The sequence below is a fragment of the Carica papaya genome, chromosome 3, assembly GCF_054855325.1.
Source record: "Carica papaya isolate Zhongbai chromosome 3, ASM5485532v1, whole genome shotgun sequence".
Taxonomy (NCBI): domain Eukaryota; kingdom Viridiplantae; phylum Streptophyta; class Magnoliopsida; order Brassicales; family Caricaceae; genus Carica; species Carica papaya.
The window spans coordinates 671,685-687,684 of NC_142311.1; the positions used below are offsets into that span (position 1 = coordinate 671,685).

General features: G+C 33.3%; 5 protein-coding genes across 9 annotated transcripts; 2 read left to right on the plus strand and 3 right to left on the minus strand.

Annotated features, from left to right (window-relative positions):
• Positions 1-716: 716 nt before the first annotated feature.
• On the minus strand, positions 717-1,489 carry LOC110815485 (pectinesterase inhibitor-like). The gene has a single exon (XM_022043305.2). The coding sequence runs from the start codon at positions 1,417-1,419 to the stop codon at positions 886-888; it is 534 nt and encodes a 177-aa protein (XP_021898997.1). The 5' UTR covers positions 1,420-1,489; the 3' UTR covers positions 717-885.
• A 653-nt stretch (positions 1,490-2,142) lies between these two features.
• On the minus strand, positions 2,143-4,431 carry LOC110815355 (Ribosomal protein L18e/L15 superfamily protein). Its single transcript, XM_022043125.2, has 5 exons — positions 4,294-4,431; positions 4,083-4,172; positions 3,819-3,947; positions 3,514-3,696; positions 2,143-2,567 (listed from the first exon to the last, which is right to left on the minus strand). Exons 1-5 carry the CDS (start codon positions 4,294-4,296, stop codon positions 2,409-2,411), a joined length of 564 nt encoding a protein of 187 aa, XP_021898817.1. The 5' UTR covers positions 4,297-4,431; the 3' UTR covers positions 2,143-2,408.
• Positions 4,432-4,784: 353 nt separating this feature from the next.
• LOC110815356 (pseudouridine synthase and archaeosine transglycosylase (PUA) domain-containing protein) lies at positions 4,785-9,333 on the minus strand. Of its 3 annotated transcripts, none has more exons than XM_022043126.2 (8): positions 9,191-9,333; positions 7,552-7,633; positions 7,350-7,417; positions 7,172-7,269; positions 6,888-7,024; positions 6,680-6,747; positions 5,810-5,873; positions 4,785-5,180 (listed from the first exon to the last, which is right to left on the minus strand). In XM_022043126.2, the coding sequence occupies exons 1-8, from the start codon at positions 9,199-9,201 to the stop codon at positions 5,163-5,165; spliced, it is 546 nt and encodes a 181-aa protein (XP_021898818.1). In that variant the 5' UTR covers positions 9,202-9,333; the 3' UTR covers positions 4,785-5,162. The 3 variants fall into 3 exon arrangements, with proteins under 3 accessions (XP_021898818.1, XP_088070943.1, XP_088070944.1); XM_088214817.1 differs by having other exon boundaries at positions 4,832-5,180; positions 7,373-7,422; XM_088214818.1 differs by having other exon boundaries at positions 4,832-5,180; positions 7,373-7,417; positions 9,191-9,329.
• A 1,634-nt stretch (positions 9,334-10,967) lies between these two features.
• On the plus strand, positions 10,968-12,895 carry LOC110815371 (bidirectional sugar transporter SWEET16-like). 2 transcript variants are annotated; one of them, XM_022043151.2, is made up of 6 exons: positions 10,968-11,125; positions 11,334-11,370; positions 11,525-11,735; positions 11,915-12,076; positions 12,162-12,281; positions 12,383-12,895. In XM_022043151.2, the coding sequence occupies exons 1-6, from the start codon at positions 11,092-11,094 to the stop codon at positions 12,725-12,727; spliced, it is 909 nt and encodes a 302-aa protein (XP_021898843.1). In that variant the 5' UTR covers positions 10,968-11,091; the 3' UTR covers positions 12,728-12,895. The 2 variants fall into 2 exon arrangements, with proteins under 2 accessions (XP_021898843.1, XP_021898844.1); XM_022043152.2 differs by lacking the exon at positions 12,162-12,281.
• A 669-nt stretch (positions 12,896-13,564) lies between these two features.
• On the plus strand, positions 13,565-15,323 carry LOC110815449 (bidirectional sugar transporter SWEET16-like). 2 transcript variants are annotated; one of them, XM_022043252.2, is made up of 6 exons: positions 13,565-13,756; positions 13,883-13,919; positions 14,023-14,233; positions 14,321-14,482; positions 14,838-14,961; positions 15,069-15,323. In XM_022043252.2, the coding sequence occupies exons 1-6, from the start codon at positions 13,720-13,722 to the stop codon at positions 15,137-15,139; spliced, it is 642 nt and encodes a 213-aa protein (XP_021898944.1). In that variant the 5' UTR covers positions 13,565-13,719; the 3' UTR covers positions 15,140-15,323. The 2 variants fall into 2 exon arrangements, with proteins under 2 accessions (XP_021898944.1, XP_021898943.1); XM_022043251.2 differs by having other exon boundaries at positions 13,605-13,756; positions 14,838-14,957.
• Positions 15,324-16,000: the final 677 nt, after the last annotated feature.

The window sequence follows — 16,000 nt, forward strand, 5'->3', positions numbered from 1 at the left end:
AATTTTATTGAAGTTAAAACTCAGTTCCTTGAAGGCCTCGGCCCAAAACAATAAACGAAGATTTGAAGGGCACTGTCGTCATTTAAGGATGGAAATCTCCAGGCTATATAACGGGAAGGAAATTAGGGTTCCGGAATATTTACTTTGTGGGTAGATGTTCCGTCTTCTCGATTTGCCCCTTCTCCTCTCTGTTTGCTCAGCAGAAGAATCGCGGGGCTCGTAACTTTTGTAGAGTGGGTTTTGTGTATGGATTTTATATATATATATATATATGTGTTTCTGCATATAAAGAAGATCGCACATAGTTCTTCTTGGAAGCTTAGTACTTTCCCGAAAGGAAAATGGTTTCCAGGATTTTATCTGTGCGTACATCAAATCTCTCTTTATCCTTTCTGCTTGAGCCTTCTCCTTCTACTCACTGGAGATGCGCTCCAATGTTATTGGATTACATTTTTCTATATGCACATACACACACACACACACACACATTTATATGTAGATATTTATACCCACACCCCTATCTATCTATATATATATATATATACTGGAAGCTTTGAAGCAATTCCGAAAAAAGGATGTGTAAATTAGCTAATTGTTGGGGGTTAATTTTTGAGTTTTAAGTGTAAATTATTATTAGTTAATTAAGAAAATGTTATTTAAAGAAGAACATAAACAAGAACACCCATTTATCAGAAAAAGAAAAAGAAAATTCAAAGTACCCAAAACGATGAAGTCTTATGTTAATGTATTTTATTATTTTGAATTTACACTAAATAAATTCAATTAAATCGAGCAAATATGTAAAATACATGTTTTCTCTTTTAAAAGAAAACCCAGGAAATCATGTAAATCGCAACTAAATTAAATTACTTTGCCATTTTAATTTTACTTTCCACCATTAGCTAAAAGATTGGAGAACGTGAGCGTAATACTACAAAGTTGGCCGAATAACTTGCTCAGCCCTTCCACGGGCGAATCCTGTCCTTCGAAAGCTTCCTCGCACGTGTCCGCATCGCTCATGGCGGCTGTCACCCACGTATTGACATCGGCGTAGCCTTCGGAATCCAACGCGGCAAGCGAGTCTTCGATCTGTTCAATGGCGTCCCCGTACTGCTCGGAGCACTCCTTCAAGCTCTGCTCCACGTTTCTGTCTTTAGTCGAGGCGAGAAGCTGGTCAATGCGGCTGTGAATGCGCGTGGCGTTGGAAGAAGCCAGCTTCAAAGCGATCTTGGTCAGGCCGACGAGGTCGGCGCCCTTGCTCTCATGCGAGGAACGTAAGGTGAGCTTGCAGAGGTCTTTGTAGAGGGTTTTTTCACAGCTTTGGTCGATGAGTTTTGAGTTTGCTGCATTTTGATGGGGGAAGAAGCTTAGGAGGATGAGGAGAAAAGTGGCGAAGAAAAATGGAGATGAGTAATTCATGTTTGGAGGAGAGGAAAGGAAAGGAAAGTAATTGGTGGGTTGGTTTTTTGATTTGGGTTTGAAGAGAGAATGGTGATTAGTTGGGTTTTTAAAGGAGATTTTGTGGAGATATGAGAATTAAACGGTTGAACGAAGAAATTTTTGGAAGTAGTTCAATTGGGTTTTGACAAGTTCATGCATTCTATTTTGAGTTATTCATTTGCCTAAATTTAAGTTTTGTTTTGTATTTATTTATTTCTAGGTATATGACTAATGACCAAAGTTAAATGTTAGCATAATCTACAATTAGAGGTTCCGTTTGGCCTTCTTGTTAAGAACTACCATAAGCTAAAGTTATTTAAGCCAACTAAAAATTTGAGTTATTACCCAAATCGTGAATGCAAATTTTGAGTTATTTACCATTTGAAGTTGTCAAATGTCATAGTTGTCTTAATTTTGGTTGTATAAGTTTTATGAAGGGAATTCAAAAGAAAAGTTGATCCAAAAAAGCCTAAATGGGAAGGGGTATTTTCTCTTTTAGATCATGAATGAACCAATTCTGTTTCAAGAACACTAAAATGAACCCGAAAAAACTGACTACCTAATGGTTGAAATGTCCATAACAAACGTGATTTTTTCCTTGGAATTAATGTTAACTTGCCAACCGAAAGCAGCTTCAAAGATAGTCTAATCGGAAAAGAAACAACAAAACCAAAGACATTATACTTGCTACGCGATCAGATCTTAGCACGAAAACCCTCAAATCAAGTCATTTTGTATTTCAATCACTATGGAAAATAAACCTGAGATACGATAACTTCTTAAACGATACTTAAAACAGCAAGGTAATTGACAAATTGGGTTCAAACAGGCATTTAACTGATTCGTCTTTGTAACAGTAAACCGAATAAAAGACTGCAAGGGATCCCTAAGGATGTCTAACAAAATTTTAATTGCAAAAGTAGTAAACAAGTACTTCAACCTCATGGACAATAGCTAAAATTATCATCTTAAACCCTGAATCCCCTGCTGTTCCTCCTTCCTCTAGCCCTCTCAAACTTCCTGCCCTTGGATCGAACGTATGGCTTGGTGTGGCTGTGTGGAACACCAGGAGCAGGCCCGAAATGTTTGACTGCTTCACGAGCATTCTTTGGGCCTCTGAGAAGAACCTGCAAACCAAACAAATAGATATTCATTACATATTAGTGGTTTGGTATTCAGAATGGGACCTGAACGAAGCTCTAGTTTCATACAAAAGACCAAAACTGATGGGCATTCATTTAGCATATTTTCTTTCGGTTTTCAAAAGGGACTGATTCAGGCTCCATTTTCATAGGTGAGAACAGTGAAGATCGAAACATGGAACTGGCGAATGAACAAATGCGATGACAGAAACAGTATAAGTATCAAAAAAAGAGCAGAAATTATCAACTACAACAACAATAATTTTTATGGATGGCTAGGAACCTAAAAAATACAATCTCCTACATGAGAAACAAAATAAAAGATATTAACAGGATCTGCGCATACATTTAAGATAAACAAAATTCTAGATCAAATCTCTTTGCAATTAAATACCAAGATAACCAGAGGAAAATGAAATAATAGAAATGTTGGACACTGATTAAATCTGAAGTACAAAACCAAACAGATATAATCAAGAACCATTACAAAATTTTGAAGCGGGTTCCAAGCGCGCAATTAATCTACTTACACTAGCCAGGATACCGAGCAAAAGCAAGACCCCAAAAATATTACAAGGATTAAAGGATAGAAAATTTATATCTTGAGTTTTAACCAAGAATAATATCTACAGAACCCATAAAATGTCAAAAGTTGACAAGGTTAAACTACGGAACTGATGTTAAGTTATTCCAAAGTTATCTACCCACCTATATCGTGAGACTTGTCTTCGTGACATACAGTAAACTATCTTGGATCCTCACTTTTGGATTAACACCTAAATTACCGTACTTTTACAGAAATGCATCTCAACTTCAACAAACCCAGAAAACATCAACAACCTTACATATTCAGATTGAATATAGTAGCAACGACAGTTCACTATGATCTTCGAGAAAAGCATTAATGAAGAAACGAATTACGAGACAATACCGTGTTCTGGCCCAAAGGAGCCCTGAGAGCAAGCTGGTCGAAAGTCAAGCACTCTCCACCAGCCTTCTCGATTCTAGCTCTTGCAGTCTCCGTGAACCTCAATGCTGTCACCTTCAAAGCCGGAACCTCGTAGACTCTCAGATCATCGGTCACTGTTCCCACGATGACTGCAATCTTATCCTCCTATTTTCGCACCAAAAAAATTAAATACAGAACATAAGAATCAATCATACGATCTAAATTGAAACAAGTTAAGATTCAAAAAATGTATGAATAGATATGACAGATAATATATAGATGTCAACCTTTCCCTGCATGAATTTGACGAGCCTGGAAAGAGAAATAGGGGCCTTGTTGACCTTGCTCATGAAGAGGCGCTTCAGTATCACTGCATTGAAGTTGCTTCCCGTTCTCCTCACAAGGAATCGGTAAAGCTGCAATATTCAATTGTTTAACATGAAGATCATATGAAATACAGTTGATCCAGTCTATGCAAAGAAACATAGCAGACATGTGCGTGTTCGAATGTATTTATATATGCTCGCAGTAAAAGCCTCCTAAATTCTAACCTTGACGAGAAGCTTTAGGTATATATCATCGGACTTGGCCGCAGTCCTTTTGGACTGCTTGCTCTTACCCCCTGCGATCAGATCAATCCCCTGAAAATTCCAAATGGAAATTGCACAAACAGATAAATTTTTCGAGAACAAACACCCAGATATAGCTAATTCTAGAAGAGAGCCAACGAATACTGAAACAAATGAAGATAGAGAGGGGCACCATTGGTGTCTTCGGGTGGTGAAGCTATCTGGTGAGGCGCCGCGACTCTGGAGAAAGAATTTTTCCAAGGGAACGAAATGGAGTTAGGGTTTTGGTAGCTTTATAGTATAGTGAAGGCTATAGATGACATTAAGGTTGTCTAGGGTTTTCGTACAACGTACATGGGCTGGGCCCAATTTACCAGCTGGTTATGATACAACGTACATGGGTTGGGCCTTTGGTGGGCCTTTAGTGGGCCTCTAGTGGGCCTTCAACCCAATTTAACAGCTGGTTATGATCTTATTTTGATTTCTCTCGTTCCTTTCTATTTTATCTGTTTTCTTTTTAAAAATAAATAAATAAAAATTAAATAACATATTTAAATTTGATATTTTACCTCTTTAATTGAAATAATTAAAAATGTGTATATATATATATATATATATATACATATACCATTTTGCATTGACCAAAATAATACATGACCAATTCCAATATGGCTTGCTTTCCAGTTCTAATCAAACAATAGTGTTTAGAAATTCAAAAAAGCATAATCCGATACAGAAAGAACACCCAGAAACAAGTTTATACATAAGACAATACCTCAACATTCTCTCTGGTATAATTTTTGCAGAGATTGGTTAAAATAAAATCCACCAAGTTACATATGATATTCATGGCAATTCGATAAATATTTCGAGCAAATTTGGTCCTCCATTGTTAACAGTGACAGAGACAAAGTAAAACATGAGGGGATATTTTCATACAGCTCCGCGGCGTGGATAAAATATGCTTGGAAAAGGAAAAGTTCAGAGCAAAATCGAAGCAAGCAGCGTATGTTCTCTCGTGATGTACACCGGTGATGGTGATAGCTACTAATCGTGGACCCTTCAATCTAGATGCTCCATCTGAAATACACAAGAGAGAATCAAGAGATGTCCAAATCCGTTTCTCCTCATTTTTCTTGCCATCTCATTATTGTATACTCTGATACTAGCCATCCTGTTTGCCTCAACTAGGTCTGTTCAAGTCTTTCACTATGCTTGGAATTAAAAAATTGAAATGCATTTTGTAATTCTATATTTTTATACATTGAATTATTATCACAAAGGAAAAAATTAATGAGGAAATGAAGACTTCCACGTAAAATTAAGCAGTGCATTTCAAATTCTATTAACCTCAGGAAGATTCAGAAACAGAACTTTCATGAGATTTTTATACTCTTGCTTGGTGTTTTCCAAATGCAACAATTCAATTGAATTCCATAAAATAGTTTAAGATATCTTGTTTTATTTGAATCATCAAAGTGTTAAACAGAAATAGATTACGCAATTCAAAAATCTTATAGTTCTGTATCATATATGCTGTGCTAGATATTTTAATACGGGCAACAATTAGGCAGGCTAGAGTCTTGACACAAAAACATGTCCAGTGTTAGCTCTCTAAGCCAATTTCTATGATTTGAATTATGAAAATTCAAGAAAACCATATTCTATAAAGGCAGAAACAAAGCAATGGGGATTTCTGTATATCATACCTTCCAGAGACCATCATTGAGGTAATGCATGTTGTCCACTCCGATTCCCTTGTTAATTGACTTTCTGCAGAGTGCAGATCAAGCATTTTGCACAGATAGTTAGATTACTAATAGGAAAGTTGCAAATTTTCTATGACACACAGCTACATTAACCTGTGTACTGCACAAGCTAATACTAAAAAAAGCATATGTTGCAAAATCAGACTAGAGAAGAATTCTGACAGTAGGAACAACCAAGGAGAACTATATAATGAGTAAAACTAAAATTGACAATGAAATGTCAGTAAAGTAAGCAGTTTCATCAATACTGTGGTAGAGAAAATTCTAGAACAGAGCAAGCACGGCTACACTTATGTGGATCACCATTTTTTTAATGGGAGGTGTACGTTGTGGTAACATCCTTCAATTTTGGTAAACATTAGTAAAGGAATAGAGAGTACGAAAAAAAAGAAAAGAAAATGAAGGAGTGTTTTTTGAAAGAAAAGGAAGGAAAATTGTCCAAAAATTAAAAAAGGAAAGGATTTTTATAATGTTTTGTTTATTATAAAAGGAAAAAAAAAAGGAACTGACTAAGAAAATAGTCAACAATACCCTTTTTATTAATAGAACATTAAGTCGATTAGTAAGTGCAAAACATAATATTTCTCTTTAAAATTTTAAACTCTTTTGCAATGAGGATGAATGGAAAAACTAGAGTTTTAAGGAAAATGGAGAAATGTTCATCATCCCTCCCTTTCTTTTGCTGATTATTATTTTTCATCCAAACAAATTAAAGGAGTGTGGATATCTCACTCTTTCTTTTCCTTTACCTCATCCAAACGTAATATAAGTTTGAAAGAACTGAAAATGTTTAAGGTGAAAATAACTTACATGTCTTTGGCTGACATTTTTGTAAAGCCAATAGCAAGCGCATGTTGCTTTCCTTCAGCCATTATGGCCTACAAATATCCAGTTTCAATATCCTAGTTAAAAAGGAGAAATAAAAGAACCGGACAAATTATTATAGTTCCAATAGATAACAAATCACAAAGAAAATGATGCAAATAATCTCAGAGTAGCAATTAAACACAGTCCATACCACAGGAGTTTCGGCCCCCACTTCATCATCCAAAGCACCACCAGGTGATGTAAGACCAGGGCACATTATATTTGCACCCGAAAGAACAAATTTTATTGCCCCTCTGTCTACTTGCAACTTTTTCATAATATTTGGATCTGACAAGTTAAGATGTATAACAATGAAAACGTTGAAATTCCACTAGATTGACATTCAATTGCTGAAAGTATTTCAAGCAAATATGACTGACAATAAAATTTCAGTAATTGTTAAATAAGTAGAAAAATAAATAAATAAAACTATACATTGATGAAGAAGTCGTAGGGTAGGCATATAAGGCCCATCACGGATGTTGAAAAATAGAGGAACATTGTTCACCACCACCAGATTAAGATGGTTTTGACTGCAGGGAGAGACCGAATGGAAGAACAGGTGAGAAATAATGTAATTTGAGAAAGAACCAGAAATAACAGATCTACAGACCATTTAGTAACAATTAGTGGAACCTTCTTTGGTAGCAAATCATCCAACACCGGTTCAAGTCCTGGATACTGCACTAAAGTTAAAAATGCATTAAATACAAACATAAAGAAATTTTAGAGGTCAATAATCAAATTATTCAGATAAAATAAATAAACAACAATGGCAATGGCAATGGCAATGGCAATGCAATATATTATCTCACCTCTTCTGCAATGCTTTGCCGAATCTTGCGTTGAACAGATGCCTTGACTTGGTTTTGTGCTGACACATCCTCAGATGAAAACCTATAAAAGAAGAAAATATGCACTTATAACATGAATGAACCGTTATTCAATTACATCATTGGAATTTTGAACACCATAATTGATTCAATCATTTTTATTCTTAAACCCTAATTAGAAAACCTTTAATATGTGCAATTTTATAAAAATTTCTTTCTTTGATTCACAGGTAAACCAATTCTATTCCTACTTCTGCTCAAGTATGAATCATATATTGATATGCTATTTCTATTTCAGCTTACTTTAGTTGAAACAATAAACCCAGCTTTAATTGAAAATGGAACTAGGGCACAGTCTTTTTAAATTCTATTTCAATCACCAATTGCATGAAACTACCTCTGTTCAACCAAATGCAGTCTATGGGAAACAAGAACTGAAAATACACATAGAAGAAAAGATACCCCGGAAAGTCATATACTTATAGGTGCTAGACAAATAAAACGTGGTCAAGATTCCAAGCACAATATTTCCGTTATTTTCCTTGTTTTCAACAATATAATAGCTTGTTATGAATAGCTAAAAGAGTTTTACGAATAAGTACATACAATCTAAGTATAATTTGTCACTAATGCTTCTAGCGTCATCTAGGATGTGCTTATTACCAACTAAGAAACCATAACAGATGAAGTCAACTCACTATAGTTGAGTCGGTTATGTACTTTCCCCTTTATCATGAGGCTTAGGCTTCAAACCTTAAGATGCCCCATAGAGTTGGGGCCAGCCAAAAAAAAAAGAACTATGGAAGATGAAGAAACTGTCAATGTGGACATAGATATATTTTGCATACAGTATGGTGTTACTGGGTTCATTTATAAAGCAGCTTTTCATTCTCCACAGCTCCCAGTAACTCCAACTATGGGTCTTTTGCTACATATAACAAGGTCATATTGGCAACCACATGAGTCGGTCTATTCATTGCAATTACGTAAGCTATGTCTCTCCCAAAGAATGAATCAACTTAACATCACCATTGCAAAGAAAGAAAGACTTTTTACAAACATTTTTGCCCATCTCTCTATTTAAGAAAATTCATATAAAACAATTGCCATAAGCACCAATAAACCAACCAATCCAAAACTAACATGCCATTAATCTTTCCCAAACGTAAAGATGGTCCTAAAAGCTTGAAAGTTAAAAAGTACTCTGCCAGAAATACCCACAAGGGCACAGCTTGGACTCCAAAAACTCTATAACAACCTCCGAACAAGAATCTACACTTCAGAGATAACCTAAGCCTCCAATGCCTACAAGAACTTGCGCGAATATGATAAATTATGTTTTCCAATCATAGCCTGATTCCTCCCCGAACGAAGCAAAACTAACGATTCGATAAATAGATAAACATAAATAGGAATCTTCCTTGGCCACTGTTACATGTAATGTTACAAACAACTACATGATTACGGACTGAAATTAACTATCGAGCCTCCTTGCATATGACAATTAAGTTCAACTGGAATTCCACATTATCATCAATAACTCGAACAGACGTAAGTAACAAAAAGAAAGTAAAGGTGTTTCGGAATATAAACAAATATCGTATAGAGAGAGAGAGCTTACTTTTTGAACATGTCGGTGACGGAGAGAGAGAGAGCTGGGAGAAGGAAGGATCTTGTAATGGAGGGGAAATATCGAGGGTTTTTCTGAATATGAAATCAAACTAAAACCTCTTCGTTGTTTGGGGAAGAGCAAACGGGTTCGGGTCGAGCAAGAGAGGAACAGAAAACTACATCTCGAGACCGCTAACTTACCCACGCGCCACCGGGATCCGCGATTCTGTTTATCCTAAACGACGTCGTTGAAACATTGTAAAACGTCGTCGTTTTATAAGCGTTGATATTCCACTAAGCCCATCACGTACGGCTTCATTTTATTTTGTAAAACAAATACTTTCGACCCACACTCCATGGGCTCACCGAATTGCCGAACATATTTATTAGACACATAAATATATACACATACATTTTTTAAAATATAAAAGTACCTCCTCTGCCTTCTCGACCGTTCATCTTTATTTCAGTAGAGTCTTTCGATGATTTATTTTGATCATTTTTTTCGTTACTTTAAAAAAAAGTGAGTCACTGATTCAGATACAATATACTATTATTATCAGCTAAATAATCAGACATCCAATTCTTAATCACGACTATCCAATTGTAAGAGCAAAACTCTAACAACCGAGCTATATCCTCCCGAATCAAGTGGAACATGCACGAAGGAGTTAGATGCTTCTTCTATTCTTTTCCTTGAAGCAGCTAGGTCATCACGGATTTGAATCAGATACCTCGCTCGTATAGTAAATCATCGCACCTACGATCTAACCAATTAGGAGAGAATCAATAGATTTTTTTTTTTTTCCGAAACAATTCATCATTTTCGAACGCACCATGTATTAATCCTAATTTAGACACAAGAATAATTACTCCACTAAAATGGTAGGCCGCGGACGGTGTACGAAATTTATGCTTCGTGTCATGTCCGCCCAAAAGAGGAAACTAGCTTACATTAATGAAAAATATGCTTTTAACATAAGCTTAAAAACTATAGAACATGTGCACCCATAATTAAATAATAATTATAATGTTTTTATAACTAACTAATCATATAATATAATTAATAAATTTAATTTTATTTAAGTGTTTTAAAGATTTTATATTGCTCTTTTTTTTTTAACAATGGTGGGTTTGGCTTAATTCATTTTGTTAATGTAATTTAGTTACTTTATTTATTAATGCAAATATAATACTTTTGTGGAAGTATATTATTTTTCATATATAATAAATTAATAAAAAAATAATTAATTGAATGTAAATAATATATCAAAGCTCGAATTTAAGATATTTAAAAAAGTTGAAAAAATATTTAAATATATATTTGACTCCATACCATTAATAAAAATAAATTATTCGTTAAAAGTTTAAATTTTTTAAAAATTAAAATAAGAAACAAAAAAAAAAACTAATTAAACTCGTTAATTAATTTTTTTAAAATATTTTATAAGTTAACTAATATATACACGTTAATTATAGTGTAATATTTAATAAAATTATATCTATATATATATTAATCATTCTAGGATCAATAAAGAGTTGTTTATTTATTTAAAAAAAACAAAAAAGAAAAAAGAAAAAAGAAAGGACGAAACCTAATTATATAATGGGCTAAAAAAGAAGCTGGTCCACAGCCACCGCCAATTGTCGAGATAGGTACAGTACAACTTATACGCGTGGAATCGACACGTGGCAAGCATCCGTCGGTTGATGTAAACAGAGAACCATGAATAAACCAACAGAAGAAAATAATATCAACTGCTGCTCTTACATATATATATATATATATATATACTCATCATCATATCCACCACACAAGTTTCCTTCTTCTTCTTCTTCTGCTTCTTCTTCTTCTTCACACCACATGCAGCCCTCCGTCCCATCATCTGATCTCCACCAACTCCTCCATCAATGGCGTCCTCGAGCTTCATCGTTGGCATTATAGGTCTCTCGCTCTCTCTCTGTATATATAGATATATTTGTGTATATAAAACAAGAAAAAATTAGTGGGTCTTTCTATTTTTCAAATTTTGGATTCTGGGTTTGTAGTTAACTATGTGTTCGTTGATTATATTGTTAGATATATATATATATAACATGTATGTATACGTATGTAGATTTGTGCTGATTAATCCTTTCTTTTTTTTTGCCAGGCAACGTGATTTCTATTCTGGTTTTTGCTTCTCCCATGTAAGTAACAATATCAATAATTTAATATAACTCCTTTATTTATTTAATAGATTTGAATAATGTAAAGTTTTTATAACTTTGTAATATGGATTTTGTATATATATATATATATGCGTGTGTGTGTGTGTATGTATATTTGTTAATAATTTTACAGAAAAACATTCTGGTTGGTGGTGAAGAAGAAATCAACAGAGAATTACAAAGGAGATCCATACATAACGACACTGCTGAGTACAAGCTTGTGGAGTTTCTATGGACTTCTCAAACCGGGAGGCTTGCTTGTCGTCACCGTCAACGGCGCCGGCGTCGTCTTCCAGTTGGTCTACGTCGCCCTCTTCCTTGCTTATGCTCCTAAAAACATTAAGGTCACTTCAAATTAAAATACTACTAAAATTAAATTAACATCACCGTATTTAAATTTACGTAATTAAATCACTATTAAACAACACTAATCATCATATTTTACTGTTAAAACAATAGTAATTATGATTAATTTCGTAAACTCGAACTTATTACAATTAAACTTGTGCATGTGTGCGATTAGGTTAAGACAGCGAGATCGATCGTGGTACTAAATGTCGGTTTTCTTGGATCGGTAATCCTAGTTACTCTCTTAGCCATGCATGAAAATCTCCGGCTAACGTTCGCCGGAATTTTATGTGCCGTATTCACCATTGGCATGTATGCTTCTCCTTTATCCGTCATGGTACGTGACAAAATATTTAAAACTAGCTTATTTACTATAATCATTGAGCGTTTTTTTTCTAATTGATCGTAGTAATTTGAAACAGAGAGCAGTAGTAAAGACGAAGAGTGTAAAGTACATGCCGTTTCTACTCTCGTTTTTTTTATTTTTCAACGCTGTTGTCTGGTCAGTCTATGCTATACTTGTAAAAGATATTTATATCGGAGTAAGTTCTCTGTTTATATTCAATTTAATCATAGATTTTTATTATTTGTACTTATAAAAATTAAAAAAAAAAGCCTAATTAATAAAATTGTAAAATTACAGGTACCAAATTCAATAGGCTTCTTGTTGGGGTCAGTGCAGTTGATTCTATACGCGGCGTACGAGAACAAGTCAACGTCAACAGAATCGACGGTGGAGATGGAAGAGGAAGGATCAGTCCGCCTAATGAAAGGCACGATGGAGATGGGTGCATCGGGAGATGATGGTGATGAGGCACACCTGAAGAACAGAGGACTGAGCAAAGGAATGAGCCTGCCAAAGCCGCAGATAAACAGAGAAAACAGCTTGAAAGGGATCGTAAAGACACTTTCTTTGAGCCCATACGAGCTTCAATGGCCGCTTGATTATGAGACCGGAAACGTGGGTGATGATACTAATCACCCTTAATTTTTTTTTTAAATATTTTTAAATTAATTAAAAGTAATTTAGATATAGTTTCAATATTTTTGAAGAAAAATATATTATATATATATATATATTTTTTTTTTTAATGGAGATAAATGTAAGACAAGGATTAATTATGAGGTAATCCAAATTATTATTATTATTTAAATATATTTAACCATAAAGTTTTTATTAATTTAATAGGTTATCATCATTAGTATAATGTATCTTAGATGGTTTGCTTTATGCTATAATAACGTGTTTTTTTAATAAAAAAAATTAAAAAGATTTAAGTTAAATTTTTAATTCATCGTGATTATTTTAATTAACGAAACGTATCATTAAGAAGATTTGGACACGAAAAAAAATTCATTATAATATTCTAAATTTTATATCGTAAACTTAAATCTTATCTTAAGAAAAAATTAAATCTATAATGTAAATTTGTTGTATTATTTATTTATTTTCATGGGTTAATTTTTTTTTTTAACTATGAACCGAGTCCATTTTTTATGGGCCTATTAGTTTGAACACAAATAATTATTATAATATAAATACAATTATATTTACCCACCGAATGTAACACCCCGGCACAGAGAAAAATAAGCCCATGCTTCAAAACGGCGTCGTGTTTGTAGCTGGGCATCAGCAGTGAGAATAGCCAAAACGACGCCGTTTTGAAACATGGGCTTTTTTTTTTCTCTGTTTTCTCGGGGCTGGGGTGTTACGTTAAATGTATACAACCACGGCATATAAATAAGTATATAAAATATATATATAGATATATATGCGTATAGAAACTACTCTAAGATATATATAGAAGCTGAGGTTGGAAATTTGACTTCAATTTATTATATATACAATCATTTTCCATCTTTGTCTTTATATATGCTACTGGGAAAAATCATCATCATCATCAACCTTATATTCCTTTGGCAGTTTGCTTTAATTTTACAAGCTTGAACTCTCTCTCTCTCTATTTTGTCTTTCTCAGCATGGGAATAACCCTGGTTATCTTCTTTGGAATTCTCGGTAATTGCTCGTACTACTTTTTCTTCTCCGATCTGCATATACTCTTCCCATATATATCTATACAGACATGTACACAGAGAGCTAGAATCTTTTCTTTAAGCTTATATGTATTTCTTTCACTTGCAGGTAATATAACCACGGGTCTTGTCTACCTCTCTCCTGCGTAAGATATATATCCACACAGATACCAAGTTTAAGCTTTTCTATTTACAGATAATATATTTTTCCATGAAAAATTTTGAAGTATAATTCTGTTTGTTTCCCAGGAAAACGTTTTGGCATATAGTGGTGCGTAGATCTACAGAAGAATTTGAGAGCCTTCCTTACATCTGCAAGCTACTGAATGCTTATCAGTGGGTTTATTATGGAATTATCAAGCCAAACAGTGTGCTTGTAGCCACCGTCAATGGCTTCGGTGCTGTCTGTGAGATTATTTTTGTCATCATCTTCCTAACTTTTGCACCCCCTAGAATCAGGGTAATCTTTTTTTTTTTTTTTTGAACTTTTGGTAATTTGAGTTACTATGTGGTTGATTATATTGATGTGTTATGCGTGTATGTATAGGCTAATACAGCTATATTGGTGGGCACTCTGGATGTGGTGTTCCCGGGAATTGCTTTCTTGATTATGCAATTCTTGTTTGATGGGAAGACAAGGATTGATGCTTCAGGATTAATGTGTGTCGCTTTCAGTATGGTGTGTTATGGTTCACCTCTTTCAGCCATGGTAATTATTAATTAACTTAACCTAATTGCTCAACTGTTGTAATGTTCATATTTATGTTCTTCACGTATTATACGTATGCATACACACACACACACACACATATATATATACTATAATATCATGGTGTATGATTGATATTTGATCTTAAATCTTGTTTTCATCGTTTTTTATACAGATTTTAAAAGAATTTAAAGATCTGCCAGTTCATCTCTAGTTTGGAAAATCTAACAATTGTTATTATATGTGTGTGTGTGTCTGTATATATATATATACACTATAAAGAGTGGATATTTCTTTGGGTGTGTGTGTATATGTACATAATAAGTAATGTACGTATACATGTAAATAAATGCAGAAAACTGTGGTGACAACGAAGAGTGTGGAGTACATGCCATTTTTTCTGTCCTTCTTTCTTTTTGTTAATGGAGGAGTTTGGACAACCTATGCTGTGCTTACACTAGACTGGTTTATCGGAGTAAGTACGTATACATATACATACATATATATATGTTGGTACTTGTGTATGTATATATATATATATATATATATATTTATATTTATATAATATTGATGTTTTCTCCTATAGATACCAAATGGAATAGGGTTTTTTCTTGGTACGGCTCAAATGGTGCTCTACGCAATGTATTGGAAGCCTAAGCCATCCAAGAAAATACCAAATCGTAATTTGATGGGTGGATTGGGACAGCCACACCAGCCTCTTCTCACATCAAATTCTACAGAAAGCTTAGACAAAATTTAATGCGTAATTATTTTATATATTTATTTTAAATTTCTTTATTTCCGTATAATTTTATATAATTAATAATAAGTCATTGCTTAATTATTAATATATTATTTAATTTTATCTAAATTATAATTATACGGATCTTCTGATTTTCTGTTTCGATAAATATTAGTGATTGGTAATTAATATATGACAGTGACAGCGATTGAACGATAACGTGGTAATTAATTTATTCATACTTTATTATATGTAATAATAAATAATATATAATAAAAAAATATAATTAAATTAATTTTTTGTATTTAATAAAATAAAATAATTATTATTTATATTATCATATTAATTTAATTTTAATAAAATTAAAATTATTTATATATTAAAAATAAATAATTGTAATTATATATTATTATATTAAATTTAAAATTATTTATTTAGGGAAAAAAATGAAGAAAAGATAATTTTCTATGTGGGAAAGGAGAAGAGAAATATGGTGTTTGTTTAGAATGGTATAACGAAAATTAAACATATTTTATGATGATATAACGAAAAAAAATAAATAAATAAATTTATTATATATATAATTTTTAAAATTTATTTTAAATTTATCGGTCGACTAACTCATTAGATTAAAAGTTAAAATAAATAGAATTTTATTAAGGTTGTAAAATATTATATATTAATTAATTATCATTTATTACATGTCCTAACTTAATCCAACTAGTCAACCCACAGTCGCGTCCAGCCCGAAACTAACTAGCACCCAACTAACACAA